We start from the raw sequence: 25,248 nt of genomic DNA, 5'->3' as shown, positions 1-25,248 counted from the left end.
AGCATGTGGGTTTGAACAAGGCACGCGTTCAGTTTGGGGGGAGAGAGGAGGCTGGGAGGGGAAGGAGAAGGTGGAGGGGGGGAGTTAATGGAAAAGTACAGTGAAGCACCTTCTGAGGTGAGAATAAGTAGTGAAGGTCTATTAGCAGTTGATGACAATTTACATGTATTACTTATGTAAAGATCAGCTCGCAGCAGGTAGAGGAGCGTGCTCCCATGTGAGCTGTCAAAGGCTCCGTCTGCCTCCTGAGTGGGAGGGAGCATGGGAGTTGCTGAGGCTGAGGTTTTTTTCAATCCGCATAGGAGGGAAGAGTCTGCAGAATGGCAAAGTGCTTTAGGTGGAAAGAGAGGAGACTGGCACGGGCTGAAGATACCCAAATCCAGGAATAAAACTGGTAAAAAGTCCAGGCAGTGAGCAGCCACAGGGGTGGTGGGCAAGGTGATAGGGTTTTATGCTGGGTTTGGAGACCTGGAGGGGTGCAGAGCTGTGCTGGGAGTCTGCAGGGGATGTCCCTGAATTAGGAGCCCAGCCATGGCCTCGCATCATTCCCATCCGTGATGCTGGAAGGGGTAGCTATGGGAGAACATCAGCCTCTGCGTCCTGGTTGTCAAAGTGCATCCTGAACTCTGAAAAAGCGCCCTTCTCAGTTATCCTCTCATTTTGTAAGATGATACCAGAAATTGAGGGTCATTCTGAGGAGTCCGGCCTGCTCAGGAGGCTGTGATCATAGAATCCATATATATAATAGGAGCGGGTGACTCTGGATCAGGCCCTCTGTTAGCTCGCCCCATCCTGGGGGAATCCACCGTGGACCCCTCGGTGCAGTACGTGCCTGAGCTGGAGGTGGCTTGGGTGCTGGTGGAGGCAAGCTGCCTGCTGCGTAGGGGTGCAAGTGTTTGTGCTGTTCTTGCAGGAAAAAATAAACCCTGAACTGACAGAGGACACTGATGAATGCATTGCCCAAGGTTTGCAAATCCAAGAGTCAGGTTTGCTCAGGAGGAAAGCGGCTTCTGAGCGAGATGCGGAGTCTTGCGGCTCTGTTGGTGACTGAGATGCTGCCTGCTTGCCTGGCTAACAGCGGTGCTCAGCAGCTGCCAGCTGCCCGCTCAGACTCTTTCCCCATTCCAGCATCCCAGAGACAAGAACATCTCTCAGCTGGCACAAACCTCGCAGACACCCAGGAGCACAGCTTTACAGAGCGTTTGGAGAGGCTGAGGCACAAGCGAGTGCTGTTGCCCGAGCACTCGGTGCCTTGGACCCCGTGGCGTGGTTGAACCCAGCATGCTGCGTAGGTGGGTGCCCCCAGCATCGGCTGACTTGCTAACCGGTGAATTCTGGCTCTTGTAGCAGAACTGCTCTGCCACCCACTTGCCAGGAAGAAGCTCAGGACAAACAAGAGCAGCGATTAACCTTGCCCCATGCCCTGGCAGCACAGCGAGCATGCCAGCCAGTGCCCAAGGTGGAAGCAAACTTGTTTGACCATGTTTACCTGGAGGGAGTGGGAAGATGGAGAGTGGAAAATCCCCAAATACGAGGCCAAGGGAGAGAAGTTTCAGAATAGGGGTTAAGGAAGAGGAAGAAAAGCACAGGCTTTGGGGCAAAAGGGACTTTTTCCCCCCCCGACTAAGCCAAGATCAAAGGGAAGGTTCCTGGAGAAGGGAGCAGGGTCTGTGTTATAGTCAGTGTAAGGATACAGTTTCTCAAGAGAAGTACAGGGAGAGGAAGCAATGACAAGCTGATAACTAACTTCCCTTTTTTCCTCCTGGATCTGTGCATCTCCTGTGTGGCTGAAATCCCTTGCAGAATCTGTCTTCAGTTTCAACTATTGCATGTGTCTGGTACCATGGGAAATGCTGCCTGCAGGGTGAAGCCTCTCGAAGGCTTAGCTGGTGCCCTGGGAAAGTCGGTCTGGACGATTTGGTGGTGGGGTTTGAGAAGCGGGCGCTGCCTAAGGCATGTGCCCTTCAAAGGTGCTCCAAAAGATGCTGGAGATGAGTGGAGAGGGAGCATGGTGCGAGACAGGGGCTCAGCTTGGGGAGTGTCCAGGAGAGGGAGCTGGATCCGGGATGGAGCAGCACGTCTAGGAAACGCGGCACACGTGTGAGCAATAAACCGCTCTTGCCGGACGTGGGCCCCGATGGCTTGGGAGGGTGATGGATCGAAACGTGGGTGGAACGGTCAGGATTTGGTTTGGGTTACATGAGTTCTTGATCATATTAGGGCTGTTGCCGGTGGGATTTAGTTGTGAAATCATAATATATGAGATATCAGCAGTGCAGTGTCTTGTGAGAAATCGGTGCTCTGGGAGAAAACCACTTGGGAGCCCAAACTGGGCAACCTTTAGATGTGCAGTTCATGCCAAGCTATAATGCAGTCTCTGCTGCTTTCAGACTTAAAAAGGCTGTACCGTATTTTGTACATACAATGTGTACTTTTCTGCAATTGCTATAGTTTCTTTTTCCTAATTTACCCTTTCCTTGTTTATCTTGCATACTGTGCAGGGGTCTAATTTAGATTTTTTTAGGAAAAAACCTGCTTAGCAGTTATGGGTTGGGGCAGCAATTTCTGTAGCATTTAGAGGTGAATTTGATTAGCACTTTTGGAAAACTGTGCAGCAAATTGCAGTGCTAATCAAGGGAAATCAAGCCATGGAGTTTTAAGGCAGAGTTGGTCTTTTTTTTTTTTTTTTTTTTTTTAAACCTAAAATGAAGATATTAAGTTGTCTGAGGCTCAGAAGCATTATATTTCTGCCTGTTTTGTGTGTCAGGCTTTCTGATTACACAGTTGTGCCAAACAGAGTGTTGGTAGAAAACTATGAATACTCTAAAATATAAAACACTTAATTTGCGGGCCAAAGCCGATTCTTTAGTGTTGCGATCGTTTTTTTCTCTTGTTCCTCCCTGTCCGTAATTGAGTAAAATACTCTGCGTGTCTTTTATTAGTTTGTAAAATCTTCCACTGTGTATAAAAGATGGGTGGAAAGAGATGCAACCGATTAACCCCCCAACTTTATTGTGTTAGCACTGTGATTCAGGATCTGTTGAAATCAATGGGAACCCTCCCAGTGACCTCAGATATGCGTTGGATTGTGAGTTTTAGTGGTTTTTCAAATGAGAACAAAATACACGCTGCGTGCAAAGCGATGGAGTGAGTGTTAAGTGGATTAACTGAAACCCACTGGAGGCCTTTGTGTGTGTCTGGGGGAATGGGACATTTATTTTTATTCCCTGGGGCTGCAGACTTTGGGTTGCGAGTCAAACTTCAAAGAAATGGGACTCCAGGCCTGAGCTCGGGGTATAGTTTCACATAGACTTTCCACCAGTGTTCCCAGTGAGAGACACCAACCAGATGAACACCAGAATTCTTGTTTGCAGAATGACAGTATTCAGATAAGGACGGAAACAGATTTGATCATTAACTAAGGAAGACTGGGGGGAGACAGATTGGCCTCTTGCGAGACCTTTGGTATTGCTGCATGTGACGTGGCTGGTGTTTGGATAATGTTTGAAAGATGGGTAAGTTAGCTGCTGGGAGCAAAATGTATGGAGCATAATCAGGAAATGTTGGCCTTCATAATTTTTTTCTGAGAAATGGAGATTACTGCAGTTACGAACTGCAAATTGGTAACTGGAGGAGATTCCTAAAATATGAGATAATCCCTAGAAGCCAACCAACTTTCTCTGTAGAACATCAAATTCTAGGTCTATAATCTGTAATTAAATTGCTTATGTGCTGTTAAAAAAAGCATCTGGCTGTTCTAAGATTGTCCAGTGCAAGAGCATAGACACTATAAATGAGAGAGCTGTAGTGACATGTAAAAAGTAGCAATTTAGAGGACAGGAAAATATTAAGACTTTGTATTTCCAACCTACCAGGATGTGAGAGGATCCAGAAGGTCAACCCGTAGCATAACTACTGTCTTTTGCAGTTGTGATGGAGAACCATTAACTGTTATGCTGCCAGAAGAATTAAGGTGTCCTTTAGATGCCTCTTAAATGGTGTGTATGAGTTTAAGCTGTCTCATTAACAATATTTTGAAATATGACGTGTTCTCAATATAAGGAAAAAATCCAATACTTGGTAGATGCATAGATAGTGTTATGTAAAAATGGACGTGTGTTGTCCTCTGAAGTCAAAGCATAACCTTGCAGGCACAACCTGCTCCGTCTGCTGTGGGTTATTTGTGCTGGGAGCAGCAGACACTGTAAATCCCCATCGACAACAAACCCCGTGCTGGAGCTGTTGTTTATTTACACTGTAAAATGTTTTGTGAAACTGAAATAGGAGGGGTCAGAGAGTACAGCTGTGTCTTTGCTGCTGCGAAGCTGAAGGGAGTTGTGGGTGCTCGTCCGGCTGCTTCAGCTGTGCTCCCCAGTATCTGTGCGTGGACTGAGGGTTTCTCGGCGTCTCCTTTCCAAATGCTTTTTGTAGAAAGGAAATTCTGTCTGAAAGTCTCGAAATTAATGCCTGACTTTCACTTGGCAGTGCAATTAGGCTGTTTTCCTCATCTGCATTAGGAGATGAATAGCGTATGTGACGAACCTAGGGTCACACAGAGTCTAACAGAGCTGGGCTGAGCCCCCTGTTTCTACGCTGGGTCAGGTCGCTCAGTTACAGGGAACTTTTCCCAAAAGTGCATTGTTGAGTTTGCCTGAAGCAAGTGGCATGTTCCTTACGGCTGTTGAGGAGAAAATGACCCCAAACCAGACTTCGTGCCATTTCCTGGTGTGAAGGCAGAGACAGCATTTATAGAATTCCTCTGCCTTCTGCATCGTGGTTAGTAGAAATGACTGTGTTGTATTTTAATGGAGATGAGGACATGTGAATAAATTCCTTCCCGAGGCATGAATGTACTACTGTAACTCTGGACTCAAAATATATACTTCAGCCTGGATGATTTCTAATCCTGTTTTTTTTTTTTTTTTTCCCCCCCTCCTTGTTTTCTTCTAGTTGTGGCCTTCCTGGTGGCGTATCATCAAAACAAGCAGCTAATAGGAGAGAAGGGGCTGCTCCCTTGTAAACTGTACCTGCAGAATGTCAAAAAGTATTTCAAAGGGAAGATAAACCTGGATGCTCTGAGCTATGCGCCGACAATCATCTGGTTTCTGGACTGGTCAGACATGGACAGCATCTTGGACTACCTCTCCCTGTTTGGCCTGGCAGCTTCAGCCTTTGTATTGGTAACTGGATGTGCAAACATGGTCCTCATGGCTGTCCTGTGGGTTCTCTACCTCTCGTTGGTCAACGTTGGACAGATCTGGTAAGTTAACAATCTCTCTACTATGTTTTTCTGTGTGATCTCTTGCTGTTCGTTGTACACGTTGGTTCTCTATTACCATTTGAGGTTGGTAATCTGGTAAGGAGCAATGTGGGAACGTGAGATAAGGAAAGCATTTGGCAGAAATGAGTTACGGGCATGCTCCTGCTCTCTCTCTCGTACCTGGGATATCTGCTCTGATTTCTGTTGTCCTCTGTGAGAGGCAAATTTGGCCGCATAATGTGCCATGCTACACGTTGTCCCTGCTGTAGAGTACTTTCCCTCATGGCTGTTGCAAGGGAATTCCCCTAATAATTACCTTTGAGATGGTTTCTCAGTTTTCAGTTCTATCCAGAAGAGAGCTGGAATAGTCAGGATAAGTACGTAAAACCTGTGGGGGGAAAAAGTAAAGGAGGAATAAGTGTCTGCGCATCGCCTTGCTGCAGGGAAAGACTGCAGTGCAAAATGAAAGGCTTCAGGTGGTCCTCACAGTTGTCAAGGTGCCAGGTACATTTGTTAAGAGGATGGGCCCTTAGGAAACCCCATCTCATTAGTTGACCTCAAGTACGTCTCTGCCTGTAGCAGAGGTGATGTGGTAACTTTGGGGAGGTAAAAAGTCATGCCGTGAAGGGGTGCCCAAGCTGGGAACATGATACAGCTGTCTCATTGAGATGTTCTCGCTCTACAACACATTGTGGGACACCTTCTGTATAGATGAGCTCAGTGAATTTAATTTTAAGGATTTGCATATGCTTGGGCAGCCATGTGTCTTGTCCTGTCCCATTCATTCCTATCCTACTCCAGATGGTATGCAAGTGGGTGAAGGATAACAGCTTCAGTTTTCTGAAAAGCTCTATTCTCTGAGCTCTTAACTCAGCGTGAACTTAAGACTGTGAAAGCAAGCCACAAAATTTGAAAAATAACTTGGTGGATAGTTTTCCATTGCCCATTTCCAAGTCACTCCAAAATCGCTTGTCTGTTTTTCTAGATGTTTTATGTTACAGGGCAAGAATTCAAGCGTCGTCCTGCTCTCATTTCCAGAGAGACAGGAGCCTGTGTCGTTGTAGCAGCAAAATCTGGATGTGTTCCTTGACTTCTTTCTCTTTGCATTTCTGGTTGGGGAAGGGGGAGAACCCTAACAACCTCCCCCTCAAGCTGCAAAGGTTTTGTAGCTGAAAGCTGGACCTGCAGTGACTCCTGAGGCTGAAGGTTTGATCTGGCTTGCTCCCAAAGTAGTGGGCTAACTAGGACAGTAGCATGACAGGCTTTCTTAGTGCCCACAAAGCACTCCAGACTGCTTGGTGTACTGGTGCCGCTGCTGTAGCAGCGTTATAATGTCATTATAGTTTTGATTTAAAAAAAAAAAAAAACAGCTGGAATGTGTTCTCCGTGTCTCGTTGGGCAGTCGAGTCCTGTGCTGGTCCTCTGCTCCTGGTTGCTTTTCCTGGTACAGGCAGACTGAAGGCAGAGGTGTGATGTCTTCTCTGCTGGTGCTGGAGGGGTGGCAGTCCTGCGGAACTCTTTGAGTTTTTGCCAAAAGAAATCCAGTTGTGCCTGTTGGATGCGTGGCTCTTTTGTCACCTTTCAAGCCTTTAAGGGAGAGGCGAAGGGCCTGGGATAGAGAGGGGAGCCTTTTTCCACTGCTGCACCGAACCACCACCGGTGTCCAGCAGACCATGTCCAGTGCCTCTTCCTGAGGGGGTTTAGGAGCTCACGGGCAAGCGTTGGGTCTCTGCAGCTCTGAAGACAATGAGCTGGCCAGCAGGAATGCAAGCGGAGCCCAGAGTTTGCTTTTTGTGGATGCTGTGGTTGAAAGGAATTGACTCTTGATATTTGAGATAAAGCTGTATTTTTCTTCCTTCTTTGCTACTTCAGACTTGGAGTTTAAAAGTTACTCTGGCACAGGCAGGTGACTCCTGGTATACAGCAATAACACACCAAGGGAATGGGTCAGGTTCTTCTGGGGAAGGGGTGAGAGAGAAAAGAGGGGGGCACAGGAGGCATTGCCTCTACTTCATCTCTTCTTAATTGTGGCATCAAATATATTAAACAGGAAATTAGGTTCTTCTTGTAAAGGGGTGAGGGAAAAGAATCAAAGCAACCCAGCAGTACAGTTCATTCAGCTGTGGTTACATTTTTCATTAGATCCTCCGAAATGGGTCACTGGGTGGTCAAAACCATATTATTATTGTGCATACAGTGTGACATTCAATTCCTGGAGAAGGGGATGCTGGGTGGCTAGGTACTCACAGTGCAAGTAAACATGGGGAAAGAGCAAAGGGGGGGATTAACTAATTTCTCATCGTCCTTCAGGGAATTGTGGTGGTACGAGGGATGAGCTGAGAGTACCTGAAATCTCCTGATTTCTGCTGCTGATGGTGGGTGGCAGCAGTGGCCTTGAAACTAAGGCTGGCTTTAAAACTCCCTTTCCGCACTGGTTTGTAGGGCGGGGTTAGATGGTCCATTAACTCTGGCTTGCTCTCAAACCTGGGGAGATTGAGAGGTTTTGATGACTTCTGATTGTTCTCCAAAGCATCTGTTGCAGACCACAGTGACTTCTTATAGAGGGGGAAAGGACAAGTTGTCAGGCATTCCCGATCGGAGTTAGGAGATAGTTGGCAGAGAGGCATCTGAAATGAGGAAGAAACTCCTCCTGTGGTCACATTGTTTTGTAGTTATTGTACAGTCTTTCTTAGTGTTCTCTGTAGCTGGCAGCCGTGGACTCCTGCAAGCCGGCACTGCTGGGCTGGGCACAGACCCGTGGGCTGACCCGATCCAGAAAAATCCTTTGCAGTAGTTGCCTGGGAAGCCAGTTCAGGGAAGATATGGGATGATAAGGAGGAATAGAGTTCTCTTCTTTAGGCCAGTGAGGAACAATTTATTCTTTTTATCGCCTTTTCTTTTTCTATTTTAATTTCAAATGTTTCTATTTGTTTTGGGCTGGAGTCTCCAGATACCGGGCGCTGCTGAAGGAGTGAGTCTTTCAACTGCTGTCCAGCTGGCTTGGGCTCAGAGTCAGAGGAAGCTTTAGAAGAGCAAACCGTCTCCTTTGAAGGGCAGGACGCGTTGCCCAGTACTGCCGACCTCCACCTGTGAGCTGGGGAATATGCTGTGTGCCTGGGGACAGCTGAGCCTGCTGTGACAGCACGGCAAGGGACCAGCTGAAGGTCTTTGAGGGTGTTATAACCCTCAAGAAAGCTGCTCCTGGAACAGGCTGATGTGAGCTGTTCGTGATGGATTTTGTGGGTTAAGGATTACTTTGGCAAGCTAAAATCCTGAGAACTGGGGCCAGGATGTTGTCCCGGCCCTGAATTCTTGCCTTTGCCAGTTTGCTGTTGGCTCTGCCAAAGCACAGGTGAACTGTCTGAAATAAGATGCACTTCGGTGGCTCTCAAAACTAGGCTAGCTTTCAGAGAACAGCGTATTAATTTTGATACCTGTGAAATGCAGGGCCAAGATCGCCTTTCCCAAATTTGAAAGTAGAATGCACAGGGGAGCTTTTGTAATTCTGGGCACTCTGTTCCCAAAACGGCTGCAGTATTCGGGCTCTGCTCAGACTAAGCCTGGACGTGTTCTCTGGGTCATGGGGCATGCGTGTAATGGTGCTGCGCTTGCATCACAAGCTCAGTGTGTCTGTCTTCAAATACTGCATTTTTTTTCCCCTCTGCCATTTCTAACTTCTCCTTTTGAAGTAGAATCATAGAATCATTTAGGTTGGAAAAGACCTCTAAGATCATCCAGTCCAACCATTAACCTAACACTACCAAGTCCACCACTAAATGAATTAAGGGTCGAGTAATAATTAATTTCATGTTTCCTGGCTTGTTGGCTGGATTATTTTTTAATGAAAGTAAAACTAGGAATCACTAAGGTTGGAAAGAACCTCTAAGATCATCATTCCAACCATCAACCCAACACCCCCATGCCCACTAAACCATGTCCCCAGGTGCCATGTCTACGGAGACTGTCAAGAATCCAAAAATCTGCCAGTGCAAAAGAATACATAATGTCTGACCCATAGGCTGGGTGACATGCTTAATCATGATTTTAGTTTTAGCCTTGATTTTTCCTGTAATTTCTGCAGACTATGCCTAATTTCAGTAAAGTAATAGTAAAAAGTGGTCCCAGTTTGAGTGTAATAGAAGCTATTTAATGAAGCTGAAGAAGCTTAAAAAGATTTTGTGGGCATTCCCCATACTTCAGCGTCCATTTTGCAGACTGCAAGTCCTGCTTGTCTAGGTTCAGTCATCGGAAGAACAGTGCAGCTCCACAGGTCCAATACGAATGGCTTTGCCTTTCTCCCCGCTTCCTCCCTCCTGAATATTAATATAATGGCTTGTCATACATTTAAACAAGAATGGGAAAAGCTGCCCCTTTGTTTAAAAGTAAAAATACTTGTTGCAGGTGACCGCATGAAACCTGTGTTTGTGCTTTTATTCCCTATGGTTTCTTCTGGGGCATATGTCTGCAGAGATGGACCATCAGCAGTAGAGGTCCTTTGTTAGGACAAGCTCTCCGGGAGAGGTGTTCCGGCAGAAGTTGAATCATTTTTGTACCAGAATAACTAATGCACTTCTAAAGTGAATTCATAATTCTGGAATAAAATCACTTTTATCCCACAGTAAGGTGTCTCCAGAGAGCTATTACATTTTCTTATATAAACAAACTTTTAAACTACTCTGCCACTGATCTCCTGTTTCTTCTTCTGTTGTTTCCTCGCTGAACCACCCCCCCAGCATTTTCAAATGTCATCTGAAAACCCTTCCTTTCCCTTGGTTATTGTGTTGTTTCATTTTACAAAGCATATTGCCCACTGTTAGAGAGCGTTCAGTGGTACAGTTTGTAAGACACTTGATACAAAAGCTAGAATTGTGGTTTTTTAAATCCTATTGCCTTGTTTTCTTTCATGACTAAGATTCTGGTAGAGTTACAAGAGCTCAAGGGAATAGGTTAAACAAGCCAATAAATAAAACGTTACAGCATGAGGTGGCTACAGCGTTCTTTTTGGTGTGTTCTTCCCTTGTGGAAAATGTTGGTGGAGCTACTGCTAGCAGGTATTTAGGGTAAAATAAGACTAAGCAGCACACCTTTTTTTTTTTTTTCTGCAAGGAATATGAAACTGAACAGTGCTTCACCACTGTACAACCCCAGAGATTGCGGGCGAGCACCATTTGAGCTGCGCTCACGTGCCGGTGGAAGCCCACGTGCCCAGGTGGTTTCCAAGAAGTCGCAGATGCTGCAACACTTTTCTAGAGGGGAGGACATGCCTCTGTCTTTCTGGCCCCAAATGCCTGGTGTGTTTTCATGTTTAGCTGATTGAACGTAATTATTAATAGCTTTTAACTTTAATATTAAGGACTTATTGGAGGGACAGGTATACTGCAGGTCATGAAAGCATGTCTCTGAGGCATGTAATTTAATTGCAATTAAATTACCATCCTCAGAAGTTAATTTACAACAGAGGAAGAAGAAGGACTTGTATGTCATGGAGGTTTTATGGTTTATATGTCTCATTAAAAACCACTTGACCTATGCAGGACTTTAATCACAGTCTTCGGTGTGCTAGCGGATGAACTGATGGCTGGTTCAGGCTGAACTCCATTAAATGCTAGGGGGCTGATGAGATGCTCAGGGCTGTGTTTTCACTCTCCAGGAGGGCATTAGGAGCCATTAAATGGACCTCTTCCCCACTTTCCTTCCTCTCATGTTCTACAGCTCTGGTTTTTCAGTCTGAAGCACTTGGGTTTTTGTCTAGTGTCATCATATCCAGTAGAGGTTAGAAACAGATCTCTCCCGAGTTTCTTATTCCAGCTTGTAAAACAGCCAGCGTGTGAATTGTGGGCTGGATTTGGCAAAACATCATTCCCGTTTTTAAGTGTGCTGGTTTGTGACCCTCTTATGACAAAGGCACAGCACTTGCGGAGATACTAATTTTATGACTAGAAGAGTCCTAGTCTGACATACAAAATAGAGACAGAAGAAACACCCTTTGAGCTTCCAGCAGACCACAGCCGGATCAAGGGTGAATGAATGTATCCGCATGGGTGCATTTGAGCTAATGCATGTTTTATTAAGTAGCAAGGGTAATTCGGTAAGACTTTTTTTGACTGCCCCCGAGCAAGCAAACACTGGAAGATCAGGAGCTGTGCAAGTAGGGAATAGGAACTTGTGTGTCCTGGGTTTCATCAGTACGCTTGGTTCACTTGAAGTTCTCCGAGACCTCACTGTATGGGCAGGAATGGATGTGTCAGGCTGTACTTAACTGTGTACAAGGCAAGGTCTTTCCGTCAGTCTATATCCTGCTTTATCTGCCTGTCTGCAAGTAATAGAAGCTTGTACTGAGGGACGGTAAGACTTAATTGGTATCAGCTTTACAGATATTTAAGTTTGAAGTGCAAGCAAAAATTAGTGTTGTGCCTGAACCCAGTGTACAATTTGGTGTATTAAAAAAAAGTATCTAGGATTTTAGATGAATCACATTAGCATATATGCATCAAGGTGATATTTGTTAACTTGGAGTCATTTGAAGTTTGCTAGGGTCTTTGCAAAGAACCTGTTTTGCAACCTGGCTTTATTTTTCTAGCTCTCCGAAATATCCCAATGACAACAACAACAAGAAAACTTAGAATATCTTATTCCTTTATCTGGCCCTGGCCTTGGCAATAAACCTCAGGAATTTCTTTGTTATTGTGGATCGCAGCCTCGCATCCCTCTTCCTCTGAACTCCCCTCCCTCTTTCCCCAGAAAGAAAAGATTATCTCTAGAAACGTAAACCAAAAGTTGAAGGATCTCAGGGGGTCATCCTTCCTGTCGAGGAAGCTGCTTTTTGGCACTTCCTACTCGCACAGAAGAGAGGGAGCGGATCGGTTTCAAAGAATGCTGTGAGCAGCCGTGAGCAGTTGATGGGACATATTAATGAAAACAAAGATTAATACCATGTGACACTGTTGCCTTGCAGTACAACTGGGAACTAATGAGGCTAATGAGAACCATATTTTTGTTTGAGAGATTAAAATTTAATCATGGCTGATGTCAGAAATGAATCATTTGGCGTTTCCTCCCCCAGCATGTGTAAGGTTTCCCCTCCCTGCCCTAGGCTGGCTTTTGGTTTAGCAGCAGCCCTTGAGAGGGGCCAGCCCCTTGCCGTCTCCTCGCCTGGCATTCGGCGTGGCTGGGAAGGAGGAGGGTGATGCCGTGCTGGCGGGCCTTCCTTAGCCCCCGAGACCTGTAAACGTGTGCTCTGCAGCGGGAGGTTACTTGTCTTGGCTGAGGCAGCTGAGTTAAATGCCGGGTGGTGAAGCACTGGCACAGGTTGCCCAGAGAGGCGGTGGAGGCCCCATCCCTGGAAACATCCCAGGCCAGGTTGGACGGGGCTCTGAGCACCCTGCTCTGGTTAAAGCTGTCCCTGCTTGCTGCAGGGGTTGGGCTGGGTGGGCTCTAAAGGGCCCTTCCAACCCAAAGCATTCCATGATTCTGTGATTCAGGTGGCAATGGGTTGTACACCATTAATTTAGGCTGGGCTTTTTAAAGGGGTGAGTAGGAGCAAAGAACACAGTCACCATAGGATGTCCAAGGAGGTTTGAGTGTGCTCCTGCCCACATCTACTCCAAAAACCGTGCATTAGTCTGTGAGAGTGGGGTGGACTGAAAAGGCAGGTGGAGGTGAGCCTGATTAAGAAGCCAGGTCCAGCTATGACATGAATTTGAGAAGATCTGCATGAGCTGTCAGTAGAAGAGGAGCTGCCAAAAGCCTGTCAAGGGATGCTTTGGTGGGGTCTCGGGCTGCACCACGTCTGGTCCTTGCCTGCTTCCATGAATATATTTCTGGAGAAGAACTGACCCGTGGCAAGTCAAACTTGCCATTGAAACATGATACGAAAAACGAGAAGCGGCTTTGATAAAATGGTGTGCCAGGGTTTTTTTAACAGCTGCAGCACGGAGATTGCAGCATTACTGCTGAGGCTGTTGATTTTGTAGCAAGTAGCGCCTCTAAGATTAATGTCATCTGAATATGTGAATGCTTGTAGGAACTTAAATACGTTTAAAAAGAGGGAAGCTAAAGAGGAATTTAAATATTTTACATTGACTGGTTGCATGTGTTGCTTTGACTTACTGTAATTACTGGCTTCGCTTCCCTTAATAATAGCACCTTTGGAGGATTTTTTATTTAAATCTGCCATAAGATAGCCAGAGATCGATGAAAATGAATTCACCGTACATAGGAGAGATCGTGTCCTTGTCTACAGTAGAAAACAGCGATGTGCCGAGGGTGCCCTTGAGGTGTGTGCAGGGGCTGTAGCGTTATGTCCGTACTGCAGCGCGCCCCGGGTGTTCGGGTGCTGCTCCCACGAGCATCCCATTGCCAGCTCCTTCTGCCCCAACGCGTGGTCCGTCTGTGAAACATGCACTGCGGAACTGCCCTCCGAGTCCTGGTTCGTAACCTTTTATCATGTTAATCCCAGGAACTGCTCTTGTCTAAATGTCAGGACTGTTACCTGTAGCTAGTATTAGGAAAGCGTGGAAAAGCAGCGGTGTGTGTCTGCTGCTTCGCTTTGCAGAAAGCCTGACAAAATGACTTAACGTCGCGGAGCGTAATGCTTTGATAGCACAGCAAATGTCAGCAAAAGGCACGTAGCAATATTCTTTCACCCCCTTCCTGCTTCCCTGCCCCTGACTTGATTTCGTGAGAAGACCACGTTAAAGCATCAGCAGCAATTGGTGTGGGATGTGGGGTAACGCCGTCGCAGAGGGAGCTGCGTATACTCTAAGGACAGCTAATAACACCCCACTGTTTCCTTTGCGCAAACTGTCTCTAGGTTCCAACGCTTCTGCAAATCACGGCCGATGAGAAAATGAGAGCAAAGAAATTATCAGAAGATTATGTGGTTAGTGGCGTGGCTGTGCAGTGTCTGATGGGCTTTGCCAGAGACCGAGACAAATATTTTTTAATTGCTTATTATCTGGCACATCTAATTGCCAGCTGTATCCAGTATGTAGACTTGGGTTTTAATTCCACAGCTGAAAGATTTAGGAAAAGAATGAATAATGGTTTTTTTCATGAAATTTTTTTTTTTTTTTTCCTTTTTTAAACTGTAACTTGCCAAATAGCTTCATGCACCCAGTCTGGTCCAGCACACGTTCATGTTGTTTAACTCATCTAACTTCTCAAACAGCTGTGGTTGGAAAGAATGTTAATACAGTGATTGGTACAGCCGAGAAGCAATCAAGGGTTAGGGAAGGGTCCAAGCCGTGGTGGGATCTGTGTTTACTAACTTCCCTAAGGGTCTTAATCCAGAAATTTATTCTTGAGAACAGCGTTCGCTACCAGCGGTGCCGGCTCATCGCTGGGCTGGGGTTACTCCACAACCAGAATTATTTGCAGGGCTGAGCCGTGTTACTGGAGAAATGTTCCAGGTCTGTCTGGGTAAACAGCAGCTCTGTCCTGGAGAAGGGGAGGCAGGCAACTGCAAAAACAAGCAAGCTCTCTTGGGGGCAGGGTCCAGGGTAGAAAGTAGGTGGAAACTTGCGTTAGAATAACTCATGTCTTTAGGAACAGAGTGTAGAGGAAAGGACCACGCTTTCACTGAAACTCGTGGCCTTGCTGCAGACTTCTTCGTTTAACGGGGAATCGCACTCAGTCTGCAGAATGGTTGGCAGTGGGGCGCCGACCTTGGGAGAGGGATTAGTTAATGCAATTAAATGATTCTTTTTTTGGTTTTTAATCAAGGAGTGGAATTACTGAAGTGCGGTTTTCCTGGGATTTTACCTGCCAGCGCGCTGGCAGCAGAAATACAAAACCTTTCTGCTGCTGGTCCTGAAAAAGCAGGATTGCAGCACTGTGTTGCGCTGCATCCCCGTGCGCGCACGTGCACCGAAACACCGTGGCAGGACTGACCTCTTGTTCTGCGGCTTGAACGTGTTCAAGCTGATGCTGAGCCCTTTATTTTCCATCAGTCTCTGTTTCCACTTGCCGTGCACGTGCTTTTCAAGTTTATTTCTACCCAAGGAAATGCAGCGATTTCGGCAGGTAGGGCAGCCTGGCGCGGCTCCTGCCGGGCTCCGGTGGGGCGAAGCGGAGCAGAGGAGCTGCGGTGCTGCTGTGGTCGCCTTCCTGCTGCTGGCTCCCGTTCTCACCTTTCCTGCCTCGGACTTGCCGTCTGGCTTGGGGAGCAGCTCAGAGAGCGGTTCTCGAGGCTGCCATTTCAGCATCTGGTTTTGCCACTGGAAGGATTTAACCAAAGCAAGCTTCACTTGAGTTTGGCAAATTCTGCAGTCGCGTAAGCAAGGGCTCGTAATAACTTTTAGCTTTGGAAATGAGCACGGACACAACGGTTGGCAAGTGCCGGGGCTTAGCTGGGTAACTCACATTTGGTCTCTTAACCAAGCCTGGTTCCCTGCCTCGCAAGGGGAAGATGAAGCGGTGCTTCCATGGCTTGCCGCCTGGCAGCCGCCGCTCACTTGGCCGCGGGGAGAGCCGTGCGGCAGCGCCCGGCCGCGTCGCGGCTGCGCAGGGCGGGCGCGGGTGTGAGCCCCCGGCGTGGCTCCAGGAGGGCGGCCGGCCCGTTCCGCATCTGCTGCCTGGCTCCGGCTCTGCTCAGGCACCTTTCCCAGCGCCATGTGCAAACCGAGGAGTAAACCTCATCCTCGAGCCTTCTTTTTTTTAATGTTATCCCCGTTCCTTCCATTTAAATGTGGATGTTGTAATTACAGAGCGCAGAATCCCAGTTTTTAGAGATCTGTGACCACAATAAAGTGAATCCAGAAACCAGACGAGTGGTTTCATTTACTACCATTCTAGCTTATTTCCTCCCCCCCGCAACCGCTGTGCAATACTAAAGGCTTGGCAGCAACTGAAACCAGCTGTCAAAAATGTTTCTTACCCCCGCACTTTTAAGTTAATGATGTTCTGAATTTAATGGTGCACTAGACTAATTCTGTCATCTCATTTTGATGGACTCTCGGTCTCTTGCAAGTGGTGTTTGCCAACTGGCTGCTTTGTTTCGAGGCAGCGTGCTGAGGAAGTGGATCCCCAGGTGCCAGGTACTGTACATATACATACATTGGAAAGATGGGGTTTTTTTTGTCCCGAAGTGTTTACAGCTTTAATTTGGTTGGTATATTGTGGTTCACCAAACAAGCTTTCAGGCACGTAAAGCAGTAACTTTTAGGAGCGTCATGTGCAAGACAGCAGTGGATGAGGTTTTCCGCTTCTCGGAGCTGGGGAGGTGTCAGCCAGCATCTCGTGTCTGGTTGTCACATTGCGCTGGAAGTGGCTACGGCCCCACGCCGGGCAGAGAAGAGGCACAAGCCTCAGCGGCGGGGAGGAAAGTGGCCTGTTGTGGTGAAAAGCTGAAGGAGCTGACTTTGATTAGTTGAGAGAAGGGAAAACTGGGAAAGGAGGCAAAGATCTTCAAGTGCATGAAAGCAGCAGAGAGGTGTTCTCTGTGTTGCTGTCTCCACGTGGATAGGACAAGAAGGTGTTGCTTTACATGGTGGAAAGGAAGATATAGGTTAGACGTAAGGAAAAGCCTTCTGAATGCACATGTGGAGGGACACTGGGCTGAATACCTGGAGAAGGAGGAGGAGTCTGCACCGCTGCTTAGACAGGCATCTGTCAGAGGTGATTCTCACACAGTCAGGCCTGTCGTGGTGCAGGTGGATTTTCCACATTTTTCTATACTTCCATGGCTTAGCCCTTTTTATCTCCCCTAGCGCAATGCCTGGATTTGTGGCAGGCAGCTCATCCAGCTTTCCCTGTTACTGGAATTTTGGAAGGCAGCTCTTTGCTCTGCCAGTCGTGTGTCCATTTGATTGCCCGCTGCAGTCTGAGGCTGCTGGGGAGATGGTCCCCTGCATCCTCCTCTCCCTGGCTGGGCACCGGAGGGGGGACCGGGGTAGTTGATGTGTCCCGTTTCCATCCTTGGCAGGGAAGGGATACCTCACCGTGTAGCGCCTGCCTGGTTTCCGTTGTGGAGAGGTGCTGCGGTGGGAACCTTGTTACAGCAGATTTTGGAGCCGTATCCTGATGGAGAATAGGAAAATGTTTCTGTACTGCCCGAATACCTTTTCTCCCATCCCAAGTTACACAGCCCAGAGAATAAGAGAGATTCATAATGGAGACGAAAGTTGACATCTGGGTTCACTTTCTGTGGAGGATGTTCTCCATGGAGAACAGTGAGAGAAGCTGTTAACACCAGCTGCAGATTAGGGATGCAGCAGGGAATTATCCTGCGTGTGGAAGTCAGCTTAGTTGGAAGGATCTTGTGGTGTTGGGCACTGCTGGGATGTGAGTGGTGGGTAGGACTGGTTTTTTTTTTTTCTTTTTTTTGGATTATATGGATGTATTTTCCTAGTAAGCATCAGTAGATGTAAAGATAAGAGTTCCTGCCTATGTTCTAATACTATTTCTTAATAGACTCTATTTAGAATGTTGTCATGTTTTACAGACTTACAAGAGGAGTCCCTGTCCCAGACAACTCTTGCATTAAATAATCTGCATAGCTATGGGGTAGGTGAGCGGAGGAGGAATGTAAATTTGTTGGGCAAGTCTGGCCGATCTGCTTTTCCTCCTCCTTGAGCAAATAGAAACCATCATCCCGCATGCTTTGCACACAGGAAAAACCAAGATGTTATAGAGAAAAGGCGATGTTTTGTGCTGGGTCGGTTTGGGAGCTCCCTGTTCGTTGGCACGGCGGTGCCCGTGCGTGGTTTGGAGACGTGGGAAGCTCTTGCAGAGCCGTGTCTTCAAACCCAGCTCGGCTCCGTGCTGCCTCCACCACGGGCACTGACGGCGGAAAGTATTTTCATCAGGAGTGATGTAGTTTAATGTAGTTTAAACTATGTTTTGCTATCAGTTTTTGCTTTCCGGGAATATACTTGAGCTAGAATTAATCAACATGACAATGTGGTGAAAACAATTTAACCCAAATATTTGATGATGTTTATGATTCCCAGCTGATGCTTACAGTCTTTGTAAGTGTGACATGAAGTTTGCCTCTAATGACAGGTCATGGCTAATTACGTTGTTTCTCCAACCAGAAAGCAGAAATGACATCACGTTTTAATTTGATTTAGAAAATCTGAATGGAATATACTTTGAATTTGCAAAATTTCTGGTTTTGACAATGTGCAGATCAAAAGTTACTTGGTTGAAATTTGCCAAAAAACCCCAAACCCGCAAAATCAAATCCATGTTTTTACTTGTCATTATCTGTCAGTAATGTTTCAAATTCCAAGGCAGGCGGTAGGAAAAAAAAAAAAAATCCATTTTTTTAATAAACACTTCTGTTTACTCCATATAAGCAAGGAAGAGGACCTTGAAAAGGAAAAATGGTAATTAGGTTCCAAACTACAACCTGAAGTCCGCGGGAATTGGGTACCTGCCTGTTTGTACCTATTTAAAAAAAAAAAAAAAAAAATCCCTGCAAGAAGCCCTGCTGCTTTTATGTATTGGAGTGGGCCATTTGGTTTGGTTTCCTTGGCATTTGTATCGCAGGCTTCTTCAGAGAAATAAATTCACAAGTGTTTGCCTGTCATCACATGACAAGTTATGGAGCCTAGATTGATGTAATCAGCAACAGACACACGTCAGAAAACTTAATGTGGTTCAGAAGAATACAATATTTTATTAATTCCTCATTTTGTGTGTGTCTCTGTGTGTGTGTGTTTTAAATGAGCCTCAGGGGGTTCTTAACTTCTGCCAAGAAATAATAATTCGTACAAGTTTATGTTTAACTGCACCACAACTGTGGTGGAGAATAGCGAAGTTAGGTTGTCCTTAATGACAGATATCTTTATAAAGAGCCGCTTTTATTAAGAAAGTTAAAACTTATTGTGCATTTTAAAGTTATTGCTCTCTATACGTCAGTAGCCCTGTATGAAATTGTTATTAAATGTGTAGTAAAATATTTAGATTGATGGATTTTAAAACTATTCGAACTACATGTGTATAAAATCTGCACACCTGAGTGGGACATTTGTAGTAAGAGCAAATCTTTCTGAACATTTTTAAAAGGGGTATTTTTTTTGGTTTGGGCTTTTTCCTTTTTTTGGGTTAGCATAATGCAATATGCTGCAGATAACAATAATAAAGCCCTGATGTGGGATTCAAACCATAATGGGAGTAAACACAAGCTGTCTGTTGAAGAACAGCATCTTAAAACTTGTTAACCTTTGGGTTTTACTTTTAGTCAGAACTGGTAATCTTACAGAAAATCACTATGTTGTAGCTAAGGCTAACTGTAATTTCGGTGAGAAGATGAGTTAAAAAAGCAAGTTAAATGATGCACCGGAGTGTGGTGAAAATTCACATGAAAATGATACAGTCGGCCTGAGACGCCGAGGATTGGTGAGGATGCAGTACACAGCACTCAGCTGGCAGATGGCATGGTGCTAGGCTTCTCTGTTTTCAAAAGGGGGGGGAAAAAAACCCAGTGAATAGTTCGACAGTGAGAAGAAACTTCTTGCTTTTCAGCAGTGTGGGCTTCATCAGCACAAACGTATGCATTAAGCTTTGGGCTTCGACTGCTTCAGTGGTCACCTTCTGCCTGGGAAGTGCTTAGCGTGCTTTGAAGCCATATATGAATAATGTTGCAGGGGAACCTGGTAAAGCTGTGCTATCAGCTAGACTGCTCGCTCGGAGGAGTTTCTCAAGGCAGGGGAAGGTGAGGAGCAGCCCTTTGGGAAGCCCTGTATCTGCTGTGATTTGGGACCGTGCTGTCTCCTCTGGGTATGCTGCTTTCGCATCTTTATTGAAAGAAGGGTGGCCAATAGCTTGGAGTGCTAAATAACAGCTTAATTTGCCCAGGAATGAGGGAATTTGCTGCTCTTGCATTTCCACGTAGCAGCGCTTTACCATTTAGTGCCTACGAGTTGCATGTTACATGGTTCAGGCATGTTTCTGTATTCTTTGACAGACGTGTTTTGAAACTCAAAATGTGTGAAGTTTGAAATAAAACTAATATGAGGCATAGGTTCCTACAACTGATCGACCAAGATTTTAATTTTTTTGCTTTTTCTTCATTTTGTTTTGCAGGTATTCCTTTGGTAAGTGACTAAAAATGAGAAAAAAGCTGCAGTTATTATCTATTGGTGCATTTGTGGGTATGTAGCTTTTACATTACTCTAGCTTACTTTCTCTGTCTCTCTCTGTCAAACATTTAGATTACAATTGTCTCTATTCTCTGCCTTTCACTGAATTTCTTTCTGCCTGTATGCCCTTAAGGAAAGGAAAACTGATGTAAATTCTGTAAATTGAGATGGAAGGAGACTTGGTGGAAGGGTTGTGTAAGTACCAACAGCAGCATTTGGAGGGTGACATTAAAGATGGACAGTTAAACAAGCCTGAGGCAACCAAGCGAAGCGAGGTCTGGAGGACATCCCCTAGGAGGGAACATGTTCGTCCTAAATTCCAATTCCTTTTCCACTGGTGATGTGTATGAACATCAAGAACCTCTTATATCATCTGCCTCTCCACTGGTGCGAGGTGCTGGTATTACTCCCTTGGAGATCTGGAAGGTTGATTTGTGCTTTGCATAGGTTGGGTTGTTTTTCAGCATTAAGTACTCCAACCCACAGCTGGAGTCTAAACAGAAAGTCAGAAATCCCGGTAGAAACCCTGTTTCTCTCTGTGGAAATATTAAGGAAAACTGCTAGCGTACTTCTGATTTTCTGGGAAGTACTGCCATGGCATAATGTCTTAAAACAGCCTATTTGGCCGTGTCTTCTCATCCTTTCAGCCTGGTGCTCATGCTGTTGGATGGGTGGGTGGAGAAGGGTGCTTCATCACTGTGTGGATGAAAAGGGGAGTCGTATGCCCAAGTTGTCACTAGCCAGTCACAAACAGAAATTTAGTTATTCTAATATAAGGCGCAAGAACGGTTAAAGTCCAGTTGTGTTTGGGTATTATGGAGGCTTGCAAAAGTAATGACCGAGCATGCCTCCCCCTTCTCCTTCAGGGAATTGCATCTGTCTCCTTGTTTACCAGTTGGTCGTTTTAATCACGTGTAAGTGAACCAACGGTTGTAGTGTGTGTGGGATCACCGAGATGGTGCTTCACCAAGTGGAGAAGCAGAGGAGTATGGAGAATTGTTTCCACTCCTGTGTGTGGTTTAGATAATACTTTCACATTGGCTGTGGCTACTTTAACCAGGTGGACTTCATAATATGAATCCAGACCTTTGTTGGGTTAGTGAGGACACCCATCTTGGTTTTAACTCCAAGTTCCTCATCTTCTGTATGTGTTTTCCACTCTCACCGATGGTTGTAGAAAAACCTGCTTTTCGCAAGTGGTCTTTCTTTGGCCTTTCTTTATGTCCCAACTGGATAGCCACCCCATGAGGATTACTGAAGTCCTTTGTACGCAGTAGGGTCTCTCCCTTCCTTGTTTTTGGCTTAAGGGCTACTTCTGAATAAGATGAATGAGATGTAAATCTTGAGCTACTTTTGTTAGAATACAGGAAAACCACAATATTTTTGTTATAATATAGCTGAAACAACAACATTGTCATCCATTGCTGTAGAAGTACATTAAATATTGCTGAGCTCTGGAAGCCTTATTCTTTGGTAGCATCTACTTCAAAGCAAGATCTTTAAAAAAAAAAAAAAAAATTATTCCTGGAGAGATCTTTGTAAATGCTGACTGTTTCCTATTCCCCTCCGGGAAGTGTGCTTTTTTTTGATACATCTTAGGATGGATTTTAGTAGCCTCTATTAAAACTGCAGGCTGTCCTTATGAATTTTAAAGAACTCCAGAGTCTGGAAATAACAACAAGCTGTTAGGCCAAATGGGATCAACTGGTATTGCCACAGGTTTTGCTCTTTGCTCTTACTCCTGTCAGGTAACAGTTATTAAAAACACTCCTCACTTCAGGGAATGAACTGCGAAACAGCCGTGCAAGAGCTTTCACAGTGCAAAGCACCGGCCGCGTCGGACTATTTATCTTTGAAAGGTGAAGAGGTGCTCCGCAACGCAAATCCTGGAGCGGGTGCCAGCCTGGGGGTTAGCGCTGTTCTGAAATTAGCCGAGCCGTAATAACTTCTCGGCTTTATTTATTGTTTTTCGGGTATAAATTTGGCTGTAGATGTAGCGTGGCGTGTTTCGGTGAGCGCGCAGGGGTTTTACGTCGGGTCCCTCCCCGTGCGCAGGCACAGCTCAGGCGTGCGAGGCTGGCTGCCAGGAGACGGGAGCACCCGACTTGACGGCCCCTTCTCCTCCCCGCTTTTGGCAGCGCGCTGCTCTGGTTGTTGAGCGTGGACTGTACTCTGGAGGGATTGCTCGTTGGCCGGAGGAGGCTGGATTGCTTGGGTTCTTCCTAGCTGAGCTGAGGCTGCCGGGAGTCTCAGGGTTGGATGGATGGATGGTTGGATGGTTGGATGGATGGGCTGCCTGTCCTCGGTGGAGCACACCTGCAGGGCCAGCAGCCAGGCTGCTCCCGGAGAGCTGAGCTTCTGTGGCAACTTCATCCTCAGCCTAAATCTCCTCCTTGAGCTTTGCTGTTCCAAGGGCGCTTTTTCTCCATGGCCCTCTCTGTCCGAGCCCCTTTCTAGGTGCCTTGGTGACCTGTGCGTGCCACCACGAGCCAGCTGGCCCTCTCAGCGCCCTTGGTCCTGGCTCAGCTCCAGAAATGGCAGGTCTCCCTCTCTCTGAAGGTTGCAGCTGTGGTGCTGGGACTAGAAAGAACCAGCAAGGTCAACTTGTTATTTTATCCTTCTTTAAAATTAAGCACATCTTTTCTCCTGGCTTAGAATGAGACCAGAGCTGCTTCAACAGATTTGTGGTGTTGACAGCTTTGCTGTTTCTGACCTTTCTGAGCACGGGTGCACTCTCCTAGAGCAGTAGTTCCTGATGATGCTTCTGTATGAGATATCCCCAAGGACTCTTTTTTTTTTTTTTTTTTTTTTTTTTTCTCCCCAGCGGAAGCCTGATTTAATATCTCTGTTCTAACAGAGGCTTTGAAAAAGATGATGCTCTTTTACAGGCTTTCTTGTCCTCTTCTGTTCTGCCTTAATATTGTGGTAAGTAGCCCCAGGTATTCAGAAGACAGTTTGACGGCCCGTTGTGTGTCCTGAGGTACTGGTCGACTGAGACAAATGGTGGAGAGCTGAGCGGAGCTGCAGAAAGGCTGCAAAGGTCACCTGAGTTGTGATGGGCAGCCATGTCTATCTGTAAAGATCCGGGTGTGGTGTGGGAAAATGATGCAACTGTCCAGGCAGATTCTGATTGTTGCCTCCATAGCTGTCGGATACCTTTCAGAGCAGCAGTCTGGATTTCCAGCAAGGAACATGCAGAAAAGACAGAAATGTGTCTGTTTACCTTTGGGCTATCAATGGGATCATTAAACAGAAAGGATTGAGAAGCAGCTGATCTTATTTGACTCCTGATGCACAAAAGTGTCCTATTTGGAGCCAAAGCAAATGTTTCCTTGGGGATCGTTCCAGAGAGCCTTGCTTCTGCACTCTTTGCAGACCAACTGTATGGCTAGAATTAGAAGTAAGAGCTTCTTTTTTTCCCCTCTTATAGTAAACTTTCTTCTTAATTTTGGTACGGAGAGAAGACAATCACTGAAGGTTGAATTAAGCTCTTAGTTTTTTTTCCAGTATCTGTAAACATGCAATAAGCAAATAATTTAGTTCATACCCATGCCTGCCCCCAAATTTTATATTGCATCTATCATCTCAGAATTTAAGATGAAGTGTGTTTTGATTAGAAGTAGAATAAAAAGTTGAGAGCCAAGTGTACGTAATTCTCCATTACTTGTTAAATCCTCACTCTTTACTTCAACGCAAATTGTTCCGAGGAGGATTTTCTTTTAAAAGGTCTTGAGGGATCTTGAATTTTAGATGTGCATTGACATAAAATGAAATGTTAGAGTGCACAGCTGGGGTTCTGGCTTTTGCTGTACAAGATTGAGATGTTTCTCCTTTGTGAGCGCGTGTTTCCAAGGAAGGGGCAAAGTTTTCGTGCTGGTTGCGCTATGCTAGTGAGCGGCGCTGCGGTCACGGAAGAAAACGAGAGTAAGTTGAAAAGACGAAGGTCAAACTTCACTAGCGCAGGTCCAAAGCTTAGTTTAAAAGCGTACCGAGATGGGGATGTGTCCGGGCTGACGGGTGCCCAGAGCCAACCCCTTGATTCCTGCAGACCCGTCGGCAGGGCCTGCGTGGTGGGCGCGAGGTTGCCCAAGTGCAGGAGCATTCGCTGGCAGAGGTTTGCTTTTTGGCACGGCAGCACGTAAGTATCGTGCTGGCACCCGGTGGCACTTGTTACTCCGGTAGCTCGCTGCACAGACAGCATGTGGGGGAGACATTGGCAGCAGGACGGGTTGGCCCGCGTTATTCCCAAGGAACTTTGTTCTGTTCGCAGCAGGAGACGGCGGAGCTGCGGCGCGAGCGTCCCGGCAAGCCCCTGGGAATCTCTGCGGGGCTGAACACCCAGATGGCCATAGGCTGCTATTTATTCATCCTCCCCCCATGCCGAGATGGGAGGGACGGGGCTGCTTACCGACTGTTCCTGTTCCTGGCTAATATTGTGATCTGCTGGTCCTGTTTCTCGTGTAAGAGTGGGAAACTTTTCTCTCTGTCTTATTAAATCTATTTTTCAAGCTGTCACTTAACCAGGTCTAGTGACAGAGTCGGATGTTTATGTGGCCCTGGACACTTGAACTCTGGTGTTTTCAATCACAACAGCACCTTTTGCCAGCCGTTGTGAATTAAATACTCCTCGTGACCTTTTACCCTCGCCGCTCTTAAATTCATGCTTTAAAAACAGCTTAATGAGGGGTTTACTGGCCCAATTGGAAGTTTTTATTAAAACCTATTAGTGTGCTAGAGTAGCCTGCCTGAAGGAAACGATTAGCCCAAAGCAACTAAACTCGGAGCTGGCCCCTAGCCACACCAGGTTTTCACTAAACTGTTTCCAGACCCACGTTAACCCTAACACTGCAGCTTGCATGGTATTCATATCCTCTGCTTTAATTTATAGCTTGTCTGATTCTC

At 46.2% G+C, this 25,248-nt stretch overlaps 1 protein-coding gene across 1 annotated transcript in view; it reads left to right on the top strand.

Moving 5' to 3' along the window:
- Positions 1-25,248, top strand: part of LMF1 (lipase maturation factor 1) — a 211,821-nt gene that overhangs the window by 5,636 nt on the left and 180,937 nt on the right. The window contains exons 2-3 of the mRNA XM_075718498.1: positions 4,951-5,260; positions 20,291-20,301. Coding sequence (XP_075574613.1) covers positions 4,951-5,260; positions 20,291-20,301 — 321 coding nt within the window. The remainder of the gene's footprint in view (positions 1-4,950; positions 5,261-20,290; positions 20,302-25,248) is intronic.

The sequence above is a fragment of the Pelecanus crispus genome, chromosome 11, assembly GCF_030463565.1.
Source record: "Pelecanus crispus isolate bPelCri1 chromosome 11, bPelCri1.pri, whole genome shotgun sequence".
In the NCBI taxonomy this organism is placed as follows: domain Eukaryota; kingdom Metazoa; phylum Chordata; class Aves; order Pelecaniformes; family Pelecanidae; genus Pelecanus; species Pelecanus crispus.
Note: the sequence above shows the minus strand (reverse complement) of the source record. Positions and strands in the feature narration are given on the sequence as shown.